The sequence below is a fragment of the Seriola dumerili genome, unplaced genomic scaffold (genome assembly GCF_002260705.1).
Source record: "Seriola dumerili isolate Sdu_G_001 unplaced genomic scaffold, Sdu_1.0 BDQW01000043.1, whole genome shotgun sequence".
Lineage (NCBI taxonomy): Eukaryota > Metazoa > Chordata > Actinopteri > Carangiformes > Carangidae > Seriola > Seriola dumerili.
In genome coordinates this window covers 1,266,152-1,284,762 of record NW_019174298.1, presented here as the reverse complement: position 1 = coordinate 1,284,762, position 18,611 = coordinate 1,266,152, and the positions used below count along the sequence as shown (strand labels likewise).

The 18,611-nt window shown below is 40.3% G+C and overlaps 2 protein-coding genes across 2 annotated transcripts; one reads left to right on the top strand and one right to left on the bottom strand.

Annotated features, from left to right (window-relative positions):
* The first annotated feature begins 163 nt into the window (after positions 1 to 163).
* LOC111217418 (interferon regulatory factor 4-like) lies at positions 164 to 10,287 on the top strand. The gene is made up of 8 exons (XM_022739276.1): positions 164 to 612; positions 2,309 to 2,504; positions 2,820 to 2,896; positions 6,626 to 6,683; positions 8,104 to 8,208; positions 8,353 to 8,739; positions 8,957 to 9,075; positions 9,812 to 10,287. The coding sequence occupies exons 1-8, from the start codon at positions 442 to 444 to the stop codon at positions 9,914 to 9,916; spliced, it is 1,218 nt and encodes a 405-aa protein (XP_022594997.1). The 5' UTR covers positions 164 to 441; the 3' UTR covers positions 9,917 to 10,287.
* Positions 10,288 to 10,424: 137 nt separating this feature from the next.
* Positions 10,425 to 17,063, bottom strand: LOC111217411. The gene is made up of 3 exons (XM_022739270.1): positions 16,853 to 17,063; positions 12,194 to 13,941; positions 10,425 to 11,931 (listed from the first exon to the last, which is right to left on the bottom strand). The coding sequence occupies exons 2-3, from the start codon at positions 13,781 to 13,783 to the stop codon at positions 11,467 to 11,469; spliced, it is 2,055 nt and encodes a 684-aa protein (XP_022594991.1). The 5' UTR covers positions 13,784 to 13,941; positions 16,853 to 17,063; the 3' UTR covers positions 10,425 to 11,466.
* Positions 17,064 to 18,611: the final 1,548 nt, after the last annotated feature.

The window sequence follows — 18,611 nt, the reverse complement described above, 5'->3', positions numbered from 1 at the left end:
TTCCCATGAAGAAAATCTTATACAGTTTTTTTTTTTTCAACCCAGTGACCTCTTGTTTAACACCCTGCCACACATACACCTTACTTGGAAATGATTAAACTTTCGCTGTAACAATGAAAGGAGGGGGAAACCGAAAGTATCAAATGCGCTCAAAGCTTTCGCTTTCGCTTCCAGAGCGCACTTAATTTTAGGTAGTCTACGACTTCTGCATTTAAGTTTGCGATGAGGTCTCTTTTCCTCTAACTTTTATGAAATTATTTTTATTAATAAGCTACTGAACGTTGCTTAAAATCATATTGGAGGCTTGGGCAGCATCAGAATAAAAATATTGATATATATTTTTTCGTTTTCAAGCTGGGAACTTGATTAAAGTGTGGTCGAGTCGCTTTGCACATGTTTCTCTGACGTTTTGTTGCTGTAAGACCAAGTTATGTGGTGAAGATGGAAGAAGGAGCCAAGTTGCACCTGAAAGAGTGGCTGATAACTCAGATAGAGAGTGGCATATATGAAGGACTGTGCTGGGAGGATGACAACAAAACCATGTTCAGGATTCCGTGGAAACACGCAGCCAAGAAGGACTACAAACAGACGGAGGATGCAGCTCTGTTCAAGGTCAACACTTTTAGTCTCTTTCATATTCTGAAACATAACGTGGAACATGTGAATTCAGTTAGTTATGGTTATGGTCAAACACAATCTTAACATATTGACTTAATAATAAGGTGATAATGAACTAGTCGACTATGGAATACTGGGTTTGATAAAACCTTTAATAGGCTAGTTCTTCTTATTTATTTATTTATGTGTTTATTTAATGCCCATAACAAACACACACCATGACCGATAAAGAAAAAAAAACTTTGTACGATGTGTTTAGCTTAGAAGTTATTATTACATGTCAGGCTTATTCAAGTGTTTGTGCAAAAATTAAGTATAATACAGTGTGCCAGTCCTTTTTGTTTTTCTTGCGAATCAAAACCTACTTCTTTTTTTAACCATATAGACACAATGTTGCCTAGTTATTTTTAAGTAAGTCAAATTTTATTATAGCCCAAAGTCAAAAAACAAAATGCAAGGATGCTGCTTGGGTGTCGAAAAAAGGTATCCCACACGCAGTAGAAAAAAGCACATACTAGATTTACAGTCTGGACAATCAGGATGAACATTATAAATATTTTAAAATATTTACAAAGACACTTTGGTAGGTTGCTACTGTAGGCTATTTATTGAATTTAAAAATAGATGTATTATTATTATTATTGTTATTGTTATTGTTATTATTATTTCCTCTTTCAAAATTCTGAAAATCTAGTTGAAGTGTATGCTGAAATGATGCGTTCACGTGCAGTCCGTAGATTGAAAAAACAACACACTTTCACAATAAGACCTTAACTCTAAGTTGCAAGGCTGTGTTGCAAAAGTGTTGGATACCAGGTCCAACAGTAACCTTACTACATTACAGGAATTTTCTTCACTTATTCCACTGAGAAAGTTTGTCACTTTCCTGTGTCAAGCACAGAAAGAGCGTCAGAGGTTTTTAGTTTACAGTCTATGTTAGATTCTATGTTTTTGCATTTATTTAATATTTAACATCATATCAATAAACCTCAAATTTTCAAGGCATCATAATCTAACACATTTCAGAATTTACAAGCATTAATTCACAATTAACAACTTAAAAATAAGTTCACAACAGTAGACTGATTGCTTAGTATACTCATCACATTCGGTTTGAAGACCTGAAGTTCATTGTCATTTGGTTATTTGTAAGGCATTAACATGAAAATAATGGGGAACTAAACCTGAAACTCTGTCACTACTGATAGAAGAAACCAGAAAGTCAGTCTAAACAGTCTAAACCTATAACGGAACAGTTGCTGACTGACCTAATTTTGAATTTTAAATTTATACTAGTTCCTCAAAGCAATTCAGTGAATGTCTAATGCTAGTGCCTGTAATGAACAACCTGAACAATTTATTTCGTAACAGTTCAATAAACTCACAACTTTGGGGAAGTTTAGGATTGGTGAGGTAATAAAGGTGAAATAACTGATGATTTCTTAGTGTGTATTCTGTTTGCTACTTTCATAATGCTCTTGATGGATTTAGTTAAAGAACTAATAACAGAAGAACACAAACATTTCCTATGCTAATCATTGAATATTGAAAAAATAAAATGAAATGTTGAAATATATTGTGATTAGCCACTCATTGGTTCACAGTTTCCCCAGTTTTTTCATTAAATGTTTGTCTTTATTCAATTATTTATTTATGCATAGTGATGGAATTTTTTAATGTTTACATTCAGGCCTGGGCTGTGTATAAGGGCAAATACAAGGAGGGAAGGGATAAAGCTGACCCCACCATGTGGAAGACCCGTCTCCGCTGTGCACTCAACAAGAGCACAGACTTCCAAGAGGTCCCTGAACGCAATCAGCTGGACATCACTGAGCCATATAAAGTCTATTGCATCCAGCTCGACAATGGCTCAGCCAAGCCAGCAGGTACAATCAAACAAAATGTCCCTTTTCCTTTCCCAGTCATCTTTTGAGTTAGCTATTGAACACTGGTTTCATATTTACACTCCCCTTTATAAGATACGAGTAAAAAAGTTAAATAGAAGGAAAAAACAAAGAAGGAAATGAAATGCTGCATCCTTAGTAAAGATTTAAAGTTTTTACCCGTCTTTTAACCATTCTTCGATCAGCTTGTACTGTACCAATATACAGTACAAAGAATTGTATTGTAATTTCTTTATAACTTGATGGTATCTGAGTCTTTCATTTTTTATTTTTGCTGTCACTTGTTTCTCTCCTCAGACTCTCCCCAGATCAAGGATAAAATGATAATTCAGACTAAAAGATCTTCAAAGATCCCTGGTTCTGTGGAAAAAGAGGTGAGCTAAAACGTAGAGCCAATAAGCTGTAAATTGACAAAATATAACACTGACCTTCCTGAATACTCGACAGTGCTGTTACAGTTGACAGAATTGTCCAGCAGGGGTGAAGAGAAAAAAATAGGAATAGCAAAATTCGTTTTTTTTTTTGTTTTGTTTTGTTTTTTTTTTTTTTTTTTTTGTTTTTTTCAGATTTTTATTTATATAAAACTGAGAATCCCAGGGAAAGGGTTCAGTAAATATCATCTATTCTAAGTTTCGGCAGGTCAGCAAAGTCAGGTATTTTAAAATCCTACATGTAGAGAGTTGAACCATAAATTATTGTCTTTTTACTGAAATATATGTCTAGCGAATACAAACATGTATATTAGTATGTCTGTTATATTATAGACATATGTTACATAAATATATATCCATCCCAAAGCCTGTCAGTATATGTTAATATTATACATGTAAATATAAAAGATAGACTAAAATTTTAAAGAATCATATACATACAGGTTTATATATACAACATATAGAATTGGAATGAGCATGTTGTTTTAATGAAATTGCATTTCATTATGAGTATTTCATGAACGTTTCATATATCCAGAGGATGTATGTAGGTCATAATAATATAAACAAACTTTATAGTAAGTAAATATTATAGTAAGGTATAAAAAGTCATAAAAATGTCATACGATAGTTAGGCATAAAAAGTCATAAAAACGTCATTGTGTTGTAAGGCATAAAAAATTCATAGTATAGGAATGCACAAAATGTCATAGCAGTAAGAGTAAACGTAGTATAGTAAGGCATAAAAACGTCATAAAATAGTAAGGCATGAAAATGTCATAAAAATGCCATACTATAGTAAGGCAATAAAAACGTCTTAAAATGACATAGTATAGTAAGGCATAAAAAGTAAAAAAAAAACGTCATAGTATAGTAAGGAGTAAAAGCTGTATAGTATAGTAAGACATAATAATGTCATAATACAGTCATAAAAACGTCATAATATAGTAAAGGCATAAAATGTCATAAAAATGTCATAATTTAATCAGGCATAAAAACGTCTTAGTTTGATAAGCCATAAAATTTAATGAATAGTCATAGTATGATAGGGCATAAAAAGTCATAGTATAGTAAGGTTAAAAATGTAAAAAAAACGTCATAGTATAGTAAGGCATAAAAATTTAATAGAGTAGTAAGGCATGAAAACATCATAAAAACATCTTATAGTAAGGCATTAAAACTTCATAAAATTGTAAGCCATGAAAATAAAAATGTAATTCTACAGTAAAGCATAAAAACGTCACAGTATAGTAAGGCATAAAAAGTACAAAAAAACGTCATAGTATAGTAAAGAGTAAAAACTATATAGCATAGTAAGGCATAATAATGTCATAGTACAGTAAGGCATAAAATATCATAAAAACTTCATAGTATAGTAAGGCATGAAATGTCATGAAATCATCATAGTATATAGTAAGAAATAAAATGTAATGAAAATGTGATAGTATTGTAAGGCATAAAAACGTCATAGAATAGGAAGGCATAAAATGTCATAGAAACGTCATATAGTAAGGCATAAAAAGTCATAGTATAGTAAGGTTCAAAATTAAAAAAAAAAAGTCTTAGTATAGTAAGGCATGAAAATGTCATAAAAACGTCTTAGTATAATAAGCAACAAAATGTCATGAAAAACGTCATAGTATAGTAAGGCATCAAAACGTCAATAGAATAGTAAGGCATGAAAATGTCATTAAAATGTCATAGTACAGTAGGTCATAAAAACGTTGTGAAATAACATAGTATATTCAGGCATAAAATGTAATGAAAATGTGATAGTATTGTAAGGCATAAAAACATCATAGTATAATAAGCCAGAAAATGTCATAAAAACGTCATAGTATAGTAAGGCATGAAAATGTCATAAAAACATCTTAGTATAGTAGACCAGAAAATGTCATGAAAATGTCATACTACAGCTAGGCATAAAAACGTCGTAAATGTCATAGCATAGTAAGGCTTAAAATAAAAATAAAAAAACGTCATAGTATAGTAAAGCATAAAAACTGTAAACTATAGTCAGGCATAATAACGTCATAGTACAGTAAGGTATAAAATGTCATAAAAACTTCAAAGTATGGTAAGGCATGAAATGGCATGAAATCGCCATAGTATTGTAAGGCATAAAAACGCAATACAATAGAAAAGCATGAAAACGTTATGAAAACATCATAGTATAATAAGCCAGAAAATGTCATGAAAATGTCATAGTACAGTAAGGCATAAAATGTCATAAAAACGTCACAGTACAGAAAGTCATAAAATCATCATAGTATAGTATGGCATAAAAACGTCATAGTGCAGTAAGGCTTAAAAACGTCAGAATGGTAAGGCATAGAATGTCATGAAAACTTCATAGTATAGTAAGGCATAAAAACGTCGTAGAATAGTAAGGCATAAAATTTCATATTATAGTAAGGTTCAAAAATTCAAAAAAACATCATAGTACAGTAAGGCATAAAATGTCATAAAAACGTCATAGAATAGTATGGCATAAAATGTCATAGTACAGTATGGCACAAAATGTCATAAAAACGTCATAGAATAGTAAGGCATAAAAACGTCATAGTATAGTAAGGCATAAAAATTTCATAGAATAGTAAGGCATAATTTCATCATAGTATAGTAAGGCATAAAAACATCATAGAATAGTAAGGCATAATTTCATCATAGTATAGTAAGGCATAAAAATGTCATAGAATAGTAAGACATAAAAACGTCATAGAATAGTAAGGTATAAAAATGTCATAGTATAGTAAGGCATAAAAACATCATAGAATAGTAAGACATGAAAACATCATAGAATAGTAAAGCATAAAATGTCATGAAAACTTCATAGTATAGTAAGGCATAAAAACGTCATAGAATAGTAAGGCATGAAAACGTCAGAATAGTAAGGCATAAGAAACTCGTAAAATTTCATAGTATAGTAAGGTATAAAAAGTCATAACAACGTCATAGTATAGTAAGGCATAAAAATGTCAGAATAGTAAGGCATAAAATTTCATGAAAACATCATAGTAAAGTAGGGCATAAAAAGTCATAGTATTAGAAGGCATAAAATGTCATATGGTAAGGTTCAAAATTTCAAAAATCATCATAGTACAGTAAGGCACAAAATGTCATAAAAACGTCAAAGTATAGTTAGGCATAAAAAAAGTCATATTATTCATGGTGATATTTTCATGGGAGTTTTGATAGAAATGAAACTCATATTTTGGTATATTCGCCATTTTATGTTTAGTCCTGCTAGCAACCTGACTGTTAGTCTACTGAAGAAAGAAGCCTGGGTTAGCTTGCTAGTAATTGTAAGCTCAAATGTTTAAATACCATCAGTTGACATTTTCCTGGTGACGTTAGGTACCACTGTGATATTCTCACATGACGTGAGGCTTAAGATAGCCCCCGCCCTTTCAATCACTCAAATTCTGGCTTGCCTAAATTGGTTGTCTTGGAGATGTAACCTCTTGGAAGGCACATTGGAATGATCTTATATGACTTAACTCCAAATACAGTGCGAACAAGTTCACTTCCAAATTATTGGTAGGGACATGTTCCTACCGTCCATATGCAAACCTACGCCCTTTGTTTAAACTGCTTGATCTTATAAAAAAGATATAATCTTCAAAATAAACCTCACACTATGTTATCTAATATTGGTTTCTGTTATTGTAGATTCTGTCTCAAAATGACTCATTTAAAGCAAAAAAAGAAGAAGAAAACCCACTGACTGGTAAGTGTAACACACACAAACTGTTACTGCACTGTAGAATAGTTATGGAGAATGATGCCCAGAGATGTCTGAAAGACAATTCTCCCCATGGCTTTTGTGGTAGTCTTCAACTATTTTTCTTTACAACCACCAATGACTGTGCAGAGTCCACCTGTGACTCAAAGCAAAGAATAATAACCTCAAATGGCCAAATTATCTAATGATCTAATTCTAATTTTTATCCCAGTCAGAATATCCATGTGGGTTTAAGATTATTATTACTCAGCATTTGGATCCTATTTCAGCAATCCAAACAGGGTCTGATAGCATCCATCCATCCATCCATCCATCCATTCATTTATTTTCTTCCGCTTATCCGGGGTCAAGTTGTGGTGGCAGTAGGCCAAGCAGGGCATTCCAGACATCCCTCTCCCCAGCAACACTTTCCAGCTCCTCCTGGGGAATCCTGAGGCGTTCCCTGGCCAGATTGGATATGTAATCCCTCCAGCGAGTTCTGGGTCTACCCCAGGAGCTTCTCCCAGTTGGATGCGCCTGGAAAACCTCCAAAGGAAGGTGCCCAGGAGGCTAATCAGATGCCCAAACCACCTCAACTGGCTCCTTTCAGCATGAAGGAGCAGCGACTCTACTCTGAGCTCCCTCCGGATGTCCAAGCTCCTCACCCTAACTCTATGGCTGAGCCCAGCAACCCTACAGAGGAAGCCCATTTCAGTTCAGTTTCTTTCGGTCACTACCCAGATCTCATAACCATAGGTGACGGTTGGAACAAAGATCGACTGGTAAATTGACAGCTTTGCCTTCCAACTCAGCTCCCCCTTCACCACAACGGTCCAGTACAACGTCCCCATTACTGCTGAAGCTGCACCGACTCGTCTGTCAATCTCCAGCTCCATTTTACCCTCACTCGTGAACAACACCCAGAGATACTTGAACTTTTTCATTTGGGGCAGCAACTCACCCCCAACCCAGGGGGAGCAGTCCATTGTTTTCTGGCTGAGAACCATGGCCTCAGACTTGGAGGTGCTGCTTCACACTCGGCTGCAAACCTTCCCAGTGAGCACTGGAGTTCAGATTCTGAGCTGTGGGCTGTGAAAAGCAAAGATGCAATTCTGAGGTTCCCCAAACATGAGCCATGAGTCTGTGTAAGTGCATCATGTTGGGCTTAGCATTGTTTGCTTTCAAGGGCCCCACTTGTATGGGCAGACATTGAACCAATGAACAAATAGTAATGGACCCTGTTTGGTTTGTGAAGATGGGACCTAAATGGCTCCTCATCTAACCCATTCTGGGCCAGCATGGACATGTTGGTAGGAATTTTACTCATGAACGTAATTTTAAAAACATCAACGTCAACAAAACACATTTTCCTATTTCCATAAGTAAGAGAATTTACTGATTAAGTCATGTTTCTATTCTGCTTTAGAGAATCTGATGATGGAGCACATGTACTGTGAATTAACAGGAAAAAAACCTCAAAATCAGGTCCCTGCTCCTATTACCTTCTTCAGCCCTGCACCTACTATGTCAGGTAAAGAAGTTTATGGGATTATGCACTAAAACAAAACCAAATGAAGACGTTACTAGCCTTTGTACTGTATGACCTGGAAAAAAAATAGCATTTTGTGTGTGTGTGTGTGTGTGTGTGTGTGTGTGTGTGTGTCTGTGTGTATAGATTTTCGTATGAAGGTGACGTTGTTGTACCAGGGCCAGAGGGTGATGCAAGTGACCACCAGCAGCCCAGATGGATGCTTCATTCTGCAGGGCCGTGTTCCTTTGGGAAATGAACGGATCTACGGGCCCTGCACTGCACAGCAACTCTCGTTCCCTTCCCCCGGCTCTGTATCCCTACCGTCATGCATGGCTGAAGCAATGAATCGCCTTCTTTGTCACCTGGAAAGGGGTGTGCTATTATGGGTGGCCCAAGAGGGGGTGTTCATCAAGCGGTTCTGCCAGGGCAGGGTGTACTGGAGCGGTCCCACAGCCCAACACTCTGACCGGCCCAACAAACTGGAGCGTGAAAAGACCTTCAAACTGCTTGATATACCCACATTTGTCAGTGGTAAGGCAACACATGCATACTTAACATAACAGAATTCATTAGCTATCAGTTAGTGGTATAAATCTAGCTGGAACAGAATATGATTTATTCAAAGAGAGACAGATTGACTGCGGTCATTGGGAGTAAAAACAAATAACAAATGTCACATTATTTCTCTATGCAAAGATGGAATGTGTTTATATGATGAATTTGAATATTCTGATTAATGTCTGTGCAGAGCTGCAGAGCTGTTTACAGGGGAGGGGACCTACACCTTCTTATGAGATTGAGCTCTGCTTCGGAGAGGAGTATCCAGACCCCGGCATACCAAAAACCAAGAAGCTGATCATGGCACAGGTCAGTCAGATTATGTTGGAAAAGGACCAAGAACCTCTTTGTTTTATATGTTGTCTGCTCTTGCACATTTACTCTAAATGCAGATTGTGTAGAATAATTTTTTTATGGATTTACAAATGCTTCAGTTTGACATTGTGATTATATCTTCCCAAGGACTCACAACACTTTTAAAGGCTCCATTTAAAAATTCTGCTTTATCACATCACATTTGAGCCCAAATTGGCTCTTTATGAGAGAAGTCAGTAATAGTTTCGTAGGGAGTGGACAAGAAGGTGTGTTTTGCATGATTTTGTCATGTAAATTTATATTCTTTTATTACCTCCATCGCTATTTATCAGGAGGATTATACAAAAAGTACTGAACTGATTTGAACCAAACTTGGTGGAGGGATGGGGCATGGGCCCAGGAAGAAGTTTTGGTGCAGGTCTTTAACCAGTCTGTAACTGGACCTGTATCAAAATTTAATGGAATTCAGGATTTTTTTTTTGTCACTCTCTTTAACTTTGTCAAAAAATGTTAGCTTCAGACTAGAATATAATCAGAGTGTCAGTGTAATAACCTGTCAAACTGATTCAAAGTCAACTCTTTGAAGTTCAACAGTCCAAGTCGAACCTGATAATTCCGGTTTGAACGCTCCCTGTCATTTGGAGTTCAGTGGTAGTATTTTCAATCACCTGTAGAGGTCCTCATAAGCATACTGATTGAGTGCTACACTGTGGTCTGTTCTATCGGCCAGGTGGTGCCGTTGTTTGCAGAGGAGCTTCTGCAGAGGTTCAACTTGGGAGAGACTGAGGAGAAGCGGTTGGTCCTTGGCTCCAACACAGAGGGAGAGAAGATGTAGGAAGTTACCCTGCACCAGGGTAACCATGAACAGTAGATTACTGGAGCTTTGTCCCAAGAACAGAGCAAAAGATGAAGAGTATCGTCAGTGGAGGAGTATATCTGATGAGAAATGATGGATGTGTTGCAGTGTAAACCTATTTGCAGTGCAAGAAGGAAAATTTAAAAGCAATGTACCATATATTGATTTTTTTCCCGTCCACCATGCAGCTAGCCTGGCAAGAGTTATCAGCTGTTAAAGAAAATATCTTGTTTATAAAACATGCATATTATTAATGTAAAAGTTTTTCTAGCATCTTAATCCCATATTTACCATTTGTATTAAATGATAATTTAAGTGTATAGTACTTTACAACATATGCAGAGAATAAATTCACACTTTTAATTAAATCTATAAAGCTTTTTTTCCTTTATTTCTAGCGAACATCATATAACAGATTCACAATTTTTAAAAAATATACATATATTTTTGTAGCTATAACATTTAAAAAGAAAAAAATCAACAGGTAAGGTTTTCTTTTTGAAAATAAAAAAAAAAAAAACTCAAAAACTAAAGTGAGAGAGTGTGCTGAATCAGAGGAGATACCCGTATCTGAGTTTAAAATACTTTCATTATTTTCCCTGTCCTCAAACATATACAGTACGTAAAAAATGAGATGGGAACAGAAGCGTACAGTAACACAGGGGTCAAGAGTATTCACAAAGCATCATGTTCCAACGTGTTATTAGCACCATTACTCTTCAGCCATACTGCACTTTTACTCTTTCCATCATTCAGTTTTTAATGGAAAAACACCATGAGTGTCAAGGCGATGTGGCACAGACCTGTCTGTGTGGGTGGGATTGTCTGTTACGCAGTTTCATTAGTGTTCTCCCTTTCTCAGAGATAATGTTAAGAACATATTGGAGGGTAATGCCTTGACGAACAATTGTTTAATTTTTTGACTCCCGGTGATGAGAATAAAAAAAAGGCGAAGAGCTGCTCATACATTCACCTTGCCTGCCCAGGCCGACACGTAGACATCGGCTCAGAAGCAAGAAAAGAAAAAAAGAAAGAGAAATGAAAATGCATTGCGAAATTGACAGAGAGATTGCATTAAATCTGTTTAGCATATTTACTGTATATAACATCTGTAATATATATAGTCAATTTTTGTTCATATATATCTGCACTTCTTCAATAGCGTTTACTTTCATAACACTGATTGAAAGTCGATACCCTGCAGAAAACACTGTCAGTAAGTAGGTGTGTGGGACAACCATTACAAAAACAGAGTGAACACGGACAAGTGCTTGATTGTCTCACTAAATGTCTTCATTGTGTCTGTAAGGAGCCATCCCAAGATCCTTCAGCTGCTGCTCCTCCTAAAGTGTGGACACCCGTAAATTGCGTTTTTTTATATTATTTTTTATTCCTTCCCTGCAACCCTGCCTTGAGGTCTCTCCATTGTTTGTCTTGGTGGGTGCAACAGAGACAAGGAGGGTGTGTATGTGCTTATGTGTGTGTGTGTGTCAGTATGCATGTGTATGCATGTATGCATGTGCAAGTTTCTACTGCCACTTCATTAGCTTAGAGCCATGAGGTAAATCCAGGAGGATTTCATCAGTTCCGGTTGAGGGAAGGGTGTCCGGGGCAGACCATCGCCGTTTGCGTGGACGTGGCTGCTCCTGTGCGGGAGGCTCTGCAGCCAGGGCACGTGGAGGGGCTGGCGCATTAGGAGGTGGGTGGTGAGGAAGAGGGGGAGGAGGAGGTGGAGGTGGCATCTCCTCCCTGTGTGAGCTGCTGGACTCTCCTGTAGCCCTGGAGGGGTATTGTGTGCGATGGGCCCTGGGGCCAGTGCGCGCGTGTGTCCGGTGGGTTTGGGTGGGCATGGGGGTGAGAGCCAGGCAGACATCCCCCTCCATGAGCTGGCGGCAGGGCAGGCCATACAGCTGTGTGGTTCTCTGGGGACAGCAAGAAGACCAGCCTCGGTCCTGCACAAAGAACGGATACTCCACCAAGACCTTCAGTAACTCCTACACAAAACCACAACATTGTTATACACTCAACCAAGAGGTCTCTCATGTGTTTCACTTAAAATCACCACACTCTGATTTTGATGTGTAATTATATGTGTAAGATGTGAAGATCAAGAAAACAACAATCTAAACTTTTACTGATTTTCATTAACACTCATCCTGTCATGCAGTTATTAATTAAATCATTTGTAATCATGCTGTCATGTAGATATCTGTAACTCAAGTTGTGCTGAGGCATGTATCTAAAGAGAAAGCTGACCTGAGTGTTGCGGTCTGTGAGGTGGACCTGCAGGTGGCTGAAGCCCTGTGAGCTGCTGGGGGAAATCAGCAGCACGGTGCAGGTGCTGAGGTGGAACTCTGAAGAGGTATCCGCACTCCTCTGGAAGTCCTCGGTCCGCAGCTCCTCCACCCGCTTCAACCGCCCGTTGGCCAGCTCAATCAGAGAACCCTTGGTGAAGTGAGGTAGGAGCGCAGGAGGAGATGGGTGAAGGTCAGGGGGTGAGGTGTGAGAATGGCAGGGAGATAACTCTCTCCCTCTGTCCCGCCTTCTCTCGCGCTCGCTGTCTCTTTCTTGGTCTTTGTCATACTGTAGGTGCTTCTCTTTGTCTTTGTCTTTACCTCGCTCCCTGTCCCTGTGTAGGACTTTTTCTCTGTCTCTTTCTTGGTCTCTTTCCCGGTCTCTTTGTAACCTGTCATGGCTGTTGGGTAGACCCAGAGGTGAGTGAGGTGAGTTTCTTAGATTGTGCTGCCTGGGGCCTGGCTCCCTGTGCAGGTTGTACAGAGGTGTTCCTGAGGGGCTATAGTGTGGGTAGGGCTGAGGGCTGGGGTGGCACACTGATCCCAAGGAGTAGTAGATCTGGGCTTCAGCTGGTGTGGCCCCTATAGGGTCCAAAAGTCCCCCTCTACCTACCCTGGGGTCTGGTCCGAGGGGGTGGGGACTAGTGGAGAGTAAATTTGAGCCAGTCTTAACTATCCCATGCGGATGTTTGTCCTGCAGTGAGGAATGTGGCTCAGGGCCCTCCTGAGCTTGAGAGTCTGACAAAAATGGCCCTCCAGAATGGACACGGGAGGTTAGATCCTCCTGCTGTCTTCGTCCTCCGTTGGTATGGGAGCTGTGTGGACTGACATCCAGCCTGGTTCTGCAGCTGTCGTTACCATATTCTCCTGTGAGCAGAGGCCTGGAGGTTGAGACAGTCCTGCTGCCTGGTCCATCCAAGCCATTAGACCTCTTGCCCAGGTACCTGTGTCTGGCTTCAACTAAGCTTGGGTCTTGGGGGTAGAGAGAGTGGGGGCTAAACAAGTACGACGGGGAGAAGAGAGAGGAACTGTAGTCACGCCGGCTGCTGTTGACGTAGGACCACATCTCTCTAGAATCAGCTGGGAAGGGAGTCTTAAAGGAGGAAGCAGAGGAGGAAGATGGGGAAGGTGGCAAGGAGAAGGAACCCTCCCCTCTAAGCCACCTGGAGGTGTGGGGCAGGGGGGAGGAGAGAGGATCATCTCTCCAGGCCGGAGACCCTGAGCCCCTCCTCTCGCTGACCTGCCCTGGAAAAAGGGGAAGAGAGACAGAGGGAGAGTAGCTCAGGTGCCATGGTAGGGACAGGGGGAGGCATGGTGCGGGAGCAGGAAGGGGTGGAGGAGTGTGGAGGAGATGCGGGTTTGGGTTAGTCAGAGCTCGGTCCCTGTCGCTAGCCTCCCTGCCTCCCTCCCCTCTGCCTGTGCTGGACCGACTCCGGAGCGGCACAGGGGGTTTAAACTCGTCCAAAGTGACGTGGTGTTCTGTCGATCCTTGCCGAGACTCCCTCTTCTTAGGAGGGAGGCACTCTTTGCCGCGGTCGGGGCTGGGATTCATGGGTGGGCTCCAGCGGCAGTGGGGGCCCCCTGTGTGTGGGTGTAGGCTAGGTCACATGGGCCTCTTGGGAGAACGAGGGGCACAGACAGAGGGGAAGGCTGCTACACAGCATCACTGTCAGATCACTGTTGATTCTCTTGTACTGAAGCACCGCTCACCTATAGAGAGGACGAAAGAGGACAGACACAGAGATAAGGCCGGTGAAAGGGAGGGAGGGCGCAGAAACTGAAGTAAGAGAGATAAAGTGTGAACATTAAAAAAGGAGAGTCCGTCAGGTCCCAGCATCAGTTGTACTTGAGACTTAGCTGTCAGTCTGGTCAGGCATGTTAACACACATACAGCTGTATCAGACAGATGGAGATAAATCAGCTGGTGACTCCCTCTCTTCCAAACTACTTTAAAAAGGTTAGATACTCTGAGCTTCCTGATAGCTGTCACTAATTAGTCATTACCTATGTGCACTGCGGTGGGACTGAAACTACCCAACTTACTCGTTTCATTCAAACACATTACTCCCACATGTGGGCTAAAAATACATTTTGTAGCCAATGAAGTTCAGAGGGAGAGCAGTGTGTGTGTGTGTAAAGAAGCACACACACACACACACACACACACTTGCACACAGAGCACTCACAGCAGGAGAGTTTTCATCTCTGACTCTCGGGGGATGATTGGAATATGTAGATATGTTTTTGTACCACTTTCATGAACCACCCCCACAACACCCCCGGGTGTTCTCTGTATTCTATATGAGCTTACTACTAGCCCCCCCCCCCCCCTTCTCTTTCAGACACACACACACACGGACAGCAACAGACACACAAATACTCCCTCAGGCGGCTGTACTTACTCCCCCAGTGATAGGCAAAGCTGGTCACCACCCACCCAAAAGCTGACAGAAACACTGTTGATATTACCACCAGTTGTTGTGGATACAGGATATGGGTCTTTGCATATTAATTATCTGTCACAGCAGGGGTGCAGGGAAGCGTGTGTGACTGTTTGTGTGTGTGTGTGTGCACGCATGTATGCCATGTTTGTCTGTGTGCATGTGTAATTTTATAATTTTTTATTTATTTATGTTTTTTTTTTGGGAGCATGTGTGAAAGTGTTTATTTGTTTAGGTCTTTGTGTGCGTGTGTGTTTGTGTTTGAGTCCTCGAATGTGTCAGAGATTTTGCAGCCTTGTTTCATTCAGTGAGAAGTGCGGGGGAGCTCTACTAATTCTTCTCCAAACGTTTAAATGTGCTCTTTTGGAGAGATGGCTGCTGAAGCGCCAGCCCAGCTGTTCCCTCCACCACCACCACCACCAGCTACACTGCCACCAACACCATCGCTGCTCCCGCCACCGCCACAACATCACAGCACCATGCTGCCACTCAGCCCCGCACTCACCCGCAAGTCTGTCTCAACAGCCAACCAACTCCCTGCCGTCTCACCATCCGCCACACTGTCACCATGGCAACTGTGTCTACACACACACACACACACACACACACACACACACACACACACACACACACACACACACACACACACACACACACACACATGCACATGCACACATCCAGTCAGTTAGAGAGGTTAGATGGGGATACTCCATGGAGAGGCGGGTAAACTGTTGCTCATCAAGTGACTTGGTCCAAAAACAGAACAAGTGTTAGAGTGGAGCAAGCTGTTTGTGTATCTGAGTGGAAAACTGAAAACTGGGTGGTGAGAGGAGGGGGATGCATTGTCCCAGACACTGACAGGACATGAGTGATGATGGACAATTATTATCAGCAGTTATTAAATGGTAGTAAATTAACATGTTGCTGTTGTGTTGTGAAACCTTTAAAGTCCAGTTTTAGAGATATATTTTCAGTTCAGCTGAAAGACGACGTGGCTTTCTGCCGGCTAAAAAAACCCACTGACCTAAGGTTTATGAAAACTGATAGTCTGGAGATATACAGTAAGGCCTTCAGATGGCAGCAACAGCTGGAATTCAGTCTTTATCTAATCCATACATATCTAGAATTATACTTTTCTCTTAATACTCCGGTACTCCGGTACTAATCCGGTTTTGATCAAATTAATTATCAGGATTTTATTTATCTAAATATGATACTTGGTTAATATTGTGAAAGCAACATAGCATCTGTACCTGAACAATTAATCAACATTAAACATAGTTCAAAAGGTCTGAATTTGAAACCTATAACTTTTTTTCTACAGTGTGATTTTGGCTGCACTTGTCTAGAATACAGAATTTTTAAATGAATAAAATCTGGTTTCCTTTTTTGTCCTGAAATGACTCTTTCACCTTTGTCATTTCGACAGCCCTCATGAAAGAGGTCATCAAAATAGACCTAAGACAAACTTGCCAGAAGAAGTAGAAGAAAACAAAGAACACGATTGTACATGTGGAGGAGTTTGCAGAGAAACGTCTTCTAACAGAACACTCCTACACTGTGCAGCTATGCACACAGAGCTGGAGTGTATCTGGAGCTACTGTGGTCAAAGCATTTAAATATATCAAAACCGAGAGATCATGGTAATAATGATGTTACACATTCCTTCCAATGAAATACTCCTCAGGACTTTTGATTTGCCATGTAAGCATAAATACAGTTTATTAAGAAGTTCCTTTCCTTTTTACCTAAAACTGATAAAAAATCAAAACTTTCTGAAACAGTTTGTGTTAATGTTGCTATATTGAAATTTAAAATATTTATATTCTTCAACTCACTCTCATCTGTAAATGTCAAATTTGACACATCTCTTCGCACCACTCCTTCTCATCCCGCCTTTTCTCTGCATGCAATTCTCAGGAGAGCTGTCAAACGTACCTCCTCACTCATGACTTCAAACCTCAGAAAAACAGAACTACAGAATATCAGTGACTCATTTCGCCTATTTTATAATGAAAGAAACATAAACTGATAGTCCAGTGTTGCTAATTGAAACAGAAAAGCAGCCACCAGCAGCAGCTCTTACTGAACTCCTGCTCTAAAAGAGCAGTTAGAGAATGTGGGAGCCGACAGACAGGTTGATGGAGCTGGTGGTTGTTGTGATGTGATGTTAGACTGACCTTAATGCTGGCTGAGCAGGCTTCCCAGTGTTGGCAGTCATTCATATTCCAGTCCTCCCAGAGGGTCAACCCACTCCTCAGCTCCTCATTGTGCTACACTGCTCCTCTACAGCACCACCGCCAGTTACAACACCTGCAGGTATCAGCAGCCTCCAGCTACACACTGCCTCTGATCTCTGTACGCATGAAATAACACCAGCAAGCCCACCAAACTGAGGGAAAGAACTGAGAGCCTGCTATCCGTCTCTGTGTCTGTTGTGTATGTGAGTGTGTGTGTGCGAGTGTGTGTCTCAAGAGTGTGTGTGTGTGTGTGTGTGTGTGTGTGTGTGTGTGTGCTTGTGTGTGCAAAGGGCTGAGGAAATGAGTAATATCTAGCAGTGAGAAACATGTCTGCTATGCAGAGCCACACAGGCAGACCAGTTGCTGCTGCCGCCCACTTGCTTTAATCACTGTGAGGGATACAAATATGCACACACACACACACACACATATATATATGTTATGCACACACAAACACACACATGCACAAAGAGTCAAGGATGCAGCACATACAGATTATATATGTGACTATATGCTGCCTTAGCACTGCCTGATGTTATGCTTTACACGGAAGTTTCACCAGTTAAATGTGTCTCTTAACAAGAGAAGTCATTAATCAATCAACTCGTCAGCGATCAAAAAATGAATCTATGTTTCTAGCGAGCACTTTTCAGAAGACTTGTTGGCACATAAAAGAGAGGGAAGGATGGAGGGGAGGCAGAGAGACAGTTGATGAGAGACAGGGAGGGACGTGGTAGGAGGTTCGTCCTACACACACTCTCAGACTTAGGCTTTTGCTGTTGCCTCTGACTCAAATCTAAACCTCACATCCATCAAGCACACACACACACACACACACACACACACACACACACACACACACACACACACACACACACACACACACACACACACACGCAGGCACACACACATACACGCAGAGACCCAATACTTGTTCTATTTGTTTATCTGTAGTTTTCATCTGAATTTGTGTCCTTTGTTCTCATCAAAGCACTTTGTGATGAACCTGCTTATTAAAAGAGCTTTTATGAATAAATTTGATTTGACTTCACGCTCACACATACACACACACACACACACACACACACACACACACACACACACACACACACACACACACACACACACACACACACACAAGCTCATACGCTAACAGGAGCACTGCAGGAGAGCTCTGAATGATTTGCTTCAGTGATTCAGTCAGTGTAAGTGAAGTGTGTTGGAATGGCTGGTACGGCTTATTAGGACTGAATTGGTGAGAGCAGTGTAGTTCATTTATGGCAAGAAGTCAGAAACCTGTCAGTATAGAAACCTTTAACAACAGTAATAAACAGGCACAAGGTTGAAAATGCATTGCAAAAAACCTCATGTGCTCCTCGACAAAGAAACAGAGCCAAACCTCAATTCAAACAGGCTTATGTTAATTATCAGCGCAGAAATGCAATAACGGAGCGAGAACACAAATTGGAGCACAGGGAGAAATAGGATTTAATGAAGCAATCTAATCATTATTGGTTGTTAATTGTAAAAAAGCAATCTTTATTTTCTTTCATATTTCTACAAGCAATTCATCCAATCTTCTGAACACGGAGCAAAATGCAGACTCATATCCGCCAACAGTAAATTAGAGCTTAACCTTGTCTAACTTCTCAACCTCAGTGGAATGCAAAGCTAATCAGACTTGTAGGTGTGCAGACAC